The 9,405-nt window shown below is 39.7% G+C and overlaps 2 protein-coding genes across 2 annotated transcripts in view; one reads left to right on the forward strand and one right to left on the reverse strand.

The window, feature by feature from the left end:
* LOC107611474 lies at window positions 3,125-4,024 on the reverse strand. The gene is made up of 2 exons (XM_016313392.1): window positions 3,710-4,024; window positions 3,125-3,562 (listed from the first exon to the last, which is right to left on the reverse strand). The coding sequence occupies exons 1-2, from the start codon at window positions 4,022-4,024 to the stop codon at window positions 3,125-3,127; spliced, it is 753 nt and encodes a 250-aa protein (XP_016168878.1).
* LOC107612218 (MATH domain and coiled-coil domain-containing protein At3g27040-like) overlaps window positions 8,454-9,405 on the forward strand; it is a 2,946-nt gene continuing 1,994 nt past the window's right edge. The window contains exons 1-3 of the mRNA XM_016314024.2: window positions 8,454-8,593; window positions 8,704-8,830; window positions 8,911-9,080. Of these exons, the coding sequence (XP_016169510.1) occupies window positions 8,578-8,593; window positions 8,704-8,830; window positions 8,911-9,080 (313 nt within the window). The 5' untranslated portion in view covers window positions 8,454-8,577. The remainder of the gene's footprint in view (window positions 8,594-8,703; window positions 8,831-8,910; window positions 9,081-9,405) is intronic.

Raw genomic sequence — 9,405 nt, forward strand, 5'->3', positions numbered from 1 at the left:
ATATTTACCAAATTAAATAATTTTTAGAGAATTTACCGATTTAAATTCCCCTGTCATATCTCGTTTACAGTGTAAACGAGATATACACATTGTCATCTCGTTTACACTGTAAACGAGATATGGGCCGTACGCGCATATATATAGAAATCGTTTATAGCCAACTTCTGGCCCCAGTTTCACTTTGTCAACATCTTTCTCCCCTCTTTTAATCCTTTCTGACTATACATTTGACCCAAGCGGTGATGGCGCGCCAAGTGGGGAATGACGGGGACATAAACAGGCTGAACGAGACGACACATTACGCCGGGGCGGCCAACTTCAAGGTTAGTTTCGTTATGGTTGAAAAATTTAATGATGTTGCCATTGTTAGGGTAGTCATGAAGATTTGGGACGTTGGTATATGGGTTAGGAATTAGGTCTCTAGGCTTTATTTAAAACTCTATCCGCTTGTGCTAGATTGATATGACATAAATATTATTAGTTTGGAACGCTGTTATTGCTGTGGTATGTTGTTAGTATTTATAAATTTAATGCCATTATAATAGTATGACACTGTTTACGTTAATAAATTTTGATATTTTTATTCTGTTAGACATTTAAGACTTTATTTTGTTGTGTTATATTGTTTAATTTGTAATAAAAGTAATAATAGAAATAATTATTCTTGAGACTTTTGAGAGATAAATATTATCAAAAGTAAAATTAATTTTTTAAAATGTTAAAAATAATTTATAAGTTATAATTGATTTTATATAATTTAAATATTATTTTTGTTTGTCATTAATCAGAGGTCTCGCCTCCTGTTGTCCCGGCGAGTGAGCCATACTTTACCTCCATTAGACGCCATCGTCCCATATCTGGCTGAGGCCGGATTCGGCGACACCGTGCCCTTCAGAAATTTTACTTTTGACAATTCCCTGATTTCGGCACTGGTGGAGCGATAGCGTCCAGAGACGCACACGTTTCATCTCCCGTGGGATGAGGTCACTATCACCCTGCAGGATGTGGCGTACCACTTAGGTCTACGGGCACACGGTAACTCCATCGGGGGTTGTCTCTGTGACTTTGGTAGGTGGTACCATACGGAGACGTGGGCATTGGTGGAGCAGCTCCTCGGATCCAAGCCTCCCGTGGCAGCACAGCAGGCGGCACAGAAGAAGGAGTCGTTCACGCTGAAGCTTGTGTGGCTATGGGATCGTGTTCGCCAGATGCCCCAGACAGACGATCCCGAGACCCTTCGACAGTACGCCAGGTGTTATATCATGTTACTGATCGGAGGGTATCTGATTATCGACAAGTCCAACAATATGGTGCACCTTCGTTGGCTACCGCTGCTCCGGGACTTTGCGAAGTGTAGAGCATTTTTTTGGGGCTCAGCTGTGCTGGCCTGGACGTATCAGTCCTTATCTTTGGCGGCTCAGCGGGGCGTCACGTATATCGCTGGCTGCACTCCGTTGTTGATGTCCTGAATCTATCAGAGATTCCCCCAGTGGTGTCCACCAGATAGAGGCGTCTACCAGTATCCGATGGCTGCGAGGTGAGAAATGTCTTTTTATGTATTAGAGTTAAATAATTTTGTCAAATCTTTTGGTATGTTACTTAACGAATCGTATATGCTCTCCTTCGATCTGTTAGGTTGGTTGGATTACTGCAGCAGAGCAGGGATCAGCATGAGGCCAAGGTCCTACGTTGGAGGGTTTCCCTTGACTGGCTATGGTTCGACGAGGTTAGTTGTAAAATACGCACGTTTTTTGTTTTCGATAATTAGATAGATATCGTATGCTTTTGTATGCTTGTTATATGGATAATTCGAGCGATTTCGTATAATAATTGTGTTTGTGTTGTATTGAAAACTTTCTTTATTCAGTTTGCATGGAGAGTCTGCAATGACCCCGCCCGGCAGGCTTTGTGTCCCCCTTGGTTTTGTGAGGAGGAGGAATGGGGGACATGGTTGTCAGCCGTCCTCTATTGTGCTTCAATATCGTCCGTTTTCACCACGTTAATCGGGCGAAACGGCAGTTCAATGGAGAGCAGCAGGTATCAGGCACTCCGGTAAATAATGATAGGTGAGATTGATGCTATATTTCTATTTACTTATCTGTTAAAAGATTTAAGTTATTATGACTTAAGGAAGTATTTAACACACCATCTTCATTGACAGGTACCTGACTACTACTGGTCGAGGTGAGGATGTATGGTGGCCGCTCAAGCTGAAGGAGTGCTATGATAGATGGCACCAGAGGTTTGAGCCCGGTCGCCGGATCACTGTGCACCATACCTTTGATACCAGGCCGACCCTGGAGTACTATGACTGGTGGCGTGCAGCTTGCCGTGTTAGGCATCTATCGGGGCAGGAGATACTGGAGGACCAGAGGCTGGTGGAGTTGTCCCTTAACGTACAGTCCACTACCAGCCAGCCCAGAGATGATCTCGCCCTTCCTCGGGGGGTGCCGGATCAACATCGACGTGCGAGGGAGGGTAGGGATGATACTCGACGACCTGCTCGGAGAGAGAGGGGTCACAGAGAGCGTCAGCCTGGTGAGCCGGTAAGGAGGGAGAGGGCCCACCCATGCGGGTGGGGATCGGAGTTGAGTCTGATGAGGAGGCGAAGTACGCCCACCAGGAGGAGCATGGAGACATCCCACAGGACAGAAAGGCCTCACCTCCACCACAGCAATCATGCACCATGAGGTGTCCTTCGTAGTACGGTTTGACGCGTAGGTCACATATGGTGCCGGGAAACAGCTCTGCAGTGCCTGAAGCAGCTTCGGCACCTTGTTGTACGATTCTTCCCAATCACTGTAGATCCGTGCAATGGCCTTCTGCTTCGCCATCCACACCTTTCTGTACGAGGATTTGAAGTGATAGCTTGCCTGCACTGCACCTTGCAAGATTAGGACACTGATAGACGGGTTGGATTGAATCAAGGGCAATATGACTCTGCATATGAGACTGCTATCTAACTGACAATGGTCTTGAGATATGGTGGGTTCCAGACATCTATGTGGTCTACCAAATCTCCGAACCTCCCTAATCACCACAGAAAAAATTTATTCATACACGACATCTCTAGCCGAAATAACATATAAGACAAAACTACTCAAATTCACAATTAAACTTGAACTTACCAGTATCCGAGATTCTGACAAAGGGCGGCACGGAGGCTCCATTGACACCCACTGTGGGCTTGACAGCACTGCACATGGTACTTTAAGCGGTCAGACTCAATCACCCGGTACTCAGCACTCCTTCGAATACTGTAGTTCTTCACACCTTGAAGCACCGCCTCTCGGCTTCTGAACCTGTGTCCGACCCGAAACTCCACACCGTCGTCCAGGTTGTAATCCACTCCACAGCTGTCAGAAACTAGGTTCCTTTCATGCATGGCGTCCAGATATAAACTGTGATAGTGACTTGGCACAGCCGATAGCACCGGAATTGGATGAGGTGGAGGTATCACATGGCGTGGCACAGCCCCCGCAGGTGTCTCCAGCACAAACTCATCCTCATCGCCACCATCGGAAGATTTACTGTCCACACTGTCCGCCACGTAATCCTCGTCCTACTCCTCCTCACCCTCCTCTGCCTCATGCTCCGGAATCACGACATGAATGGGAGGTGGTGCGAGAGGTCGGTCGTCCTGCACGTAGGTTTCGTGTACGGACGACCCACTACCACTGTGACCCACCTCGGCGGACAGCTCCATTACCTGTTCACACATGATCCTCCCATGAATGTCGAACATCAGTCGCACATGCTCGTCTCCGTGAAGTCGGAATAGTTTAAACCGGAAAACTCCATTTTCCATGGGTGCCAGCAACCTATACGCCACCCTTCCGATTTCCCTCGGTTGTGTCCCACCGAGCTTGCTCAATATCAAACTCTTCAAATCCGACAACGTCTCCACACGCTGAGTGCGAAACAATATCGGATCTTGACACTCAAATATTACCCCGTTGTCGCCATTTCTCATGCGACAATTGGGATAAAGAAGCACAACTATGAATGGATTGTTACTGGCCATTCAGCTATGTTTTTTGAGAGAAGTAAGAGACAGAAGAATGATATGAAATGTGTGTGAAGAATAGCAAATGTTACACATCCTTTTATAGAAGGTGAACATTTGTCATATACATATCTCGTTTACACTGTAAACAAGATACGTGAAAATTCATCTCGTTTATAGTGTAAACGAGATATAGTAAGGGAATTTATTTCGATAAATATTCGTAAAAATATTTATTTTGGTAAATATTATATTTATTTATTTAATAAAATAAAAAATTCCAAATATGTGGATTCCTACACAAAATTCGCGATCCGATTCTATTAGTGTGCGGATCTTATCCGATAACTTTGTAGATCGGATCCATATCCGTCATTTTTAAATCAGATTTGGATAAATACCGTGAATATGCAGATCAAATTCAATCCATGAACACCCTAATTATGTCTTAATGTCTATACACACATATGAACACCGGAGGAAAGGTGAAATCAAATGGCTTGCAAATTGACAGGGAACTGTATAAAAATAAATGATTATTAAACAATAAAACACTATTAATTTTTTTGTTCATAAAAAAAAATTTTTTTGGACCTGTAAAATCATTATTATGGTATTGAATTTTTGAGGCATCATATCAAGTGGATTTATGTTGACCCAATGAGACGGGTCAGAGACATAAGTCATGTGTACATCAGATGAAATGCACCATTGGACCCTACTCTCAATGTTTGGATAAGTTTCAGATGAGATATAAACCTAATTCAATTTACGAAAAGGAAAAAAAAAATCCATAAGTGGAGTCGGCACTCAGCAGGCTCCATCAACATCTCTTGAATATACGGAACTTAGTTATTTTTTAGAGAAAAATCTAAAATAGTCCTTCACAATTACCTCAAAAAACAACGAAGTCTTTAACAAAAAAAAAATATCAACCTGGCCTTGAGATTTATTTTTATAGGATTGATTAGCTCCTGTGCTAAAAAAAATTAATGTTTTTTTTGGCACAGGGGCTAATCAGTCCTTAAAAAAAAGATCAGAGACTGGGTTGGATGTTTTTTTTTTTGGGTCTCGTTGTCCTTTCGAGTTTATTGTCAGGGCCAGATGGGATATTCACTCTATCTTTTAATAAAAGCTATTAAAATGGTATGCCAAAAATTTTGGCGATCATAAAAAGATCCTGAAAAATATAAAAGATAAAATAATTTTTAAAAATTTTAAAATTTGACAAAAATATCCAAACATAAAAATATGATATCACAGTGAATAGAAAATATTGATTTGTCAATCAAAAAAGTTTTAGCGATAACAGCAGAAAACTCTAACGGCGTTTTTCTCTTTTTCTTTCAATTCAAAATCCTTTTTCATAATTGCTCATTCATCATCAATTATGAGAACTTTAATGTCTTCCCTCCTTTTCTTCTAATCTAAAACTCTTTTCGTACCTTTACAAGGCGGTCTTACTCCATTAAATCTATAATTGTTTGCTCTTACAAGAGAAAGTCTTTCATGAATTCGATGAACTCTTGTTAGTGTATTTGGTGGAAGTGACAGTGCGTTATTGTTGTTGTTATTGTTCTTGTAGATGTAGCTTTTGCGAATTTTATGGTTGAAGAAGATGAACCAACGAATTTTGTGGTTGATGAAGATGAACCAATGGCATCTGGGTGAAACTTGAAGGTACAATTCGAAAAAAGAGTTGTTGAAGAGAAGTGTGTACTATCTCTTGCATATAGAACGAGCTTGGAAGAAAGCGCGGCGGGGGAGAGGGGGAAGCGAGGAATCCGAGGATGCAATCGATAAGCCTCTGAGAAAGCTTGCTCCATAGTCTGTTGTTCATCCATGGTGTGGTGTTGAAGGTGCTTGTTGTTGCAGCGGTGGTGGTAGTGTTGGTGATGGCAAAGGTGTAAGAGAAAGGGTGGGGATGATGATAGCGATGAAGAAAATAGAGGACATGATTTAAAAAAATTAGGGTTCAGAGTTCTCTCTCTTAGCACTTTCGATTGCTAGGTTAGCATTTTTGTTCACTGTGACGTAATGCTTTTCACGTTTGAGTGCTTTTGTCAAATTTTAAAATCTTTTGAGGGTTATTTTATTTTTAACGACTTTTAGGGCCTTTTTTGTCAGCGCTAAAATCTTTCAGATACCATTTTAGTAGTTTACTCTTTAATTTAAGAGTACATTTTAAAAATATAGTTTTTTTGCTCGTTTCAATATTAAAAAAAAAAGAGGTAAATGCCAAATCGAGAACAGTTCCTTGAGTCGGAAATTTTTCTCCATGTTGATGTATTTCTCTACTCTTTCCTGAACTTTATTTAAAGAAGTCGGGTACCGTTTGGATATTGACTGGGAGAAGGGTCATTCTTTGAGACCGTTGACTAGTCCCATGATCACGGTTTTAGTGGGTAAGGTTTGGATCTTCAAACATGTCTTATTGAACTTTTTCATGTAGTCTTGAAGGGTTTCTCCGGCCACTTGCTTCATTCCTAGCAGACTCAGTGCGTGTTTTGTTTTGCCCTTTTGGATGAAGAACCTAGTCAAAAATTTCTTTGCCAGGTCGTCGAAACAAGTTATTAACCTGGGAGTAAGTTGTCAAACAATTTCATGGCGGGTTTGGTAAAAGTGGTTGGAAAAATCTTGCAGCAGGTGGTGTTGGAGGCGTCATCTAGGTACATCCGGCTTTTGAAATTGTTGAGGTGGTGCCTTGAGTCGGTCGTTCCGTCATAGAGGTCCATGTCAGGTGTTTTAAAGTTCTTGGGAACTTTGGCTCGCAAGATTTCTTCTATGAATTGGTCTTCTCTGCCTAGAGGACTTTCTTTCCGATCCGCTTGGTTATTTCGATTGCGAATCTCGGCTTCTAACTTCAAGAGTTTTTCTTCTAGCTCCCTTCGTCGCCTTACCTCTCTCTGTAGTTCCCATTCCGCCTTGTACTCGAGTTATTCTAGCCAATCTCGTTGGCCTCGGACGAGACCCAGTATTTCGGCTGTTTGTAGGGTTCTTCTTCAGTGTGACGGACTTCCGAATGAATCCGCCTTGGCTGGGGGTTGGCTTATGGCCCTCCCCCATGAGGACCATGCATCTGGTGTGGTGAAGGTAGTATAATGGCGTTGCCCTTTGGTTGGGGCTCGACTTCATATTCAGGCACCGTGTGGCTGTCTTCATGCTGGTTGTCCGCCATTGTTATGGGATGAATTCTAGGTCCCCGACAACGGCGCCAATATTCCGAGGGTTACCTGAAATGTTGATTTGAGCCTGGACGTGAGACTCAGATCCCTCTGTATGGCAGCGTCTGACTTGCTGATGTTGAGGTGCTGCCTGTCCGAGTTTCTCGTGGAAAGGTAGGGAGTGGTACTTACAAGAGACTCCAATGCTTAAATTAGCAAGGGCTTTTAGCAAGTTTTTAGTAGATTAGAACGCGAATTATACCTAAGGGGTATTAGTGTATTTATAGTAAAGTTGATAACCACCTTGGTTGTAGTTATTCTATCTTTTCTGATGGATAGCCGTTCTCTTTATCTTGAGAGTTTGTTATGATCGATCTTTTAGCAAAAATATAGATAGTAAGGGAGATTTTCGGAAGCATTTACCTGTTTAAGCAGGTATAGCTCGGCTCTTTTGTTGATGTCCGATCTCTTAAAAGAGGTCGGATATGTTCGGATAGACCGTCTTTTTGGGTGGGTCTTTTGTTTATTGGGTCTGACTCTGATAGTTGGGTCAAGGTATGAACAGTCATGTTATTCTTTTCTTTTAACATAAAACGATTAAGTTCATAAGTGTACATTTTTATCGATAACGAAATTTAAGAATATTTTGTTTAGTTCAAGTGTATTTTTTTTTTGTAATTTATCCTAACAGCAAATAGCGAAGGAACAGCTAAAAACGAAAGCACACTATGATTCGAAGAGAATTTCAAAGTATTACTTGTTAGTTGTTGCTAAGAAAAGAATATTCATGAACAGAAAACGAACCATCCTTGGTAATTCAAAACTTAAATCTTTGAATTCCCAAGATAATTCTCATGTTGAGGACAAACCTTATTGATTGATTATGCTCTCCAAGATTTCCTGGTAAACAAGTTGAGGTAGAGAATATTCATAAAAGGCTAAGCAATTCTCTACATTAAGATAGCTTATCACATTTATCATTCAACATACAACATTACAATTTGAAGCAGAGAATATTCAAGCAATTCTCTGTTTGAAAATAAAAAATACTATGTACACACTAAAAATCAGTTACTAAATTAACTATCATATATTTGTGTATAAATATATAATTATTTAATTTATTTTTAATATATATTTTATACGATTAATTGGTTTGCTAGCTAATATATTGGATACATGCAGTAGAATTTTTTAAATATAATACATATATAAGTTCTTCTTAAAAAATTTATAAAAAAAATTCCCTCTCCAAGAATGCCAAAAGTAGGAATAATTTTGTGTCTCCTACCTGAGCTAAAGCAACATTCTTGAAGCATAGTATATGGAAATAAAATAAAATTTCTCTATCCATATATATAAGAAATAATTCATTATGACCACATATTTACAAACTTGTGTTCCACCATGGATTTCCAAGATGGTTAGTTTGGCATCTTTTGAAGAGAGTTTATCCAATATATGCATGTTATTAGTTTTATACTAGTGAGCAGAATATCATGGATTTAATTTATATGTAATAATGTATTGCAGGCATTTCAAGATTCATATCAAATTCGCCACCAGCTCATTACGTAGTAAAAATCCAATTCTCACTTCTCACAAATAATTCCATAGAAAGATATGAATCAGGGATATTTGAAGCTGGAGGCTATAAGTGGTATATATAATTATTTTTATTTCTAAATGAATTCATGTGTTAATATAATATACAAGCAATAATAATGAAATATATGATAGGAAGTTGATTCTATATCCAAGTGGAAACAAGGGCAAGAATGTCAAAGACCACATTTCACTATACTTGGCATTGGAGGGAGCAAGTTCATTTAATCATGACTGGGAAATCTGTGTCAATCTTCGTTTCTTTGTGCTTGATCAAAACAATCACAACTACTTAGTCACCCAAGGTATTTAAAGGTTTCACCCCCCTTTTTTTTGGGTCCATTTTATTAGTAATCATATAACCCTAGATATTTCATATAAATATTCTGATTAAGTTCAATAAAATGGCAATATTAATTAATTTTCATAGTATAGTACATGGATAAGATATGCTATTGTAGATACGAGGTATATATATGGTTTATATTTCATTATTCAATATTAAAGTCTGAATGGATATAACGAGAGATGATAATCGGGTCGATTTTTGCACTATTCGACTCTACCTCACCTTATTTTATCTTATATAAAATATGCTATATTATTATTTGTAATAAGTAGTAAAAATTT

Source organism: Arachis ipaensis, chromosome B08 (assembly GCF_000816755.2).
Source record: "Arachis ipaensis cultivar K30076 chromosome B08, Araip1.1, whole genome shotgun sequence".
NCBI classification, from domain to species: domain Eukaryota; kingdom Viridiplantae; phylum Streptophyta; class Magnoliopsida; order Fabales; family Fabaceae; genus Arachis; species Arachis ipaensis.

Coding starts and splice junctions, on each gene's coding strand:
- LOC107611474 (XM_016313392.1), bottom strand. CDS start 4,024: ATGGCCAGTAACAATCCATTCATAGTTGTGCTTCTTTATCCCAATTGT. Junction 3,563..3,709: donor GGAGGATCATGTGTGAACAG/GTAATGGAGCTG, acceptor GAGGAGGAGTAG/GACGAGGATTACGTGGCGGA.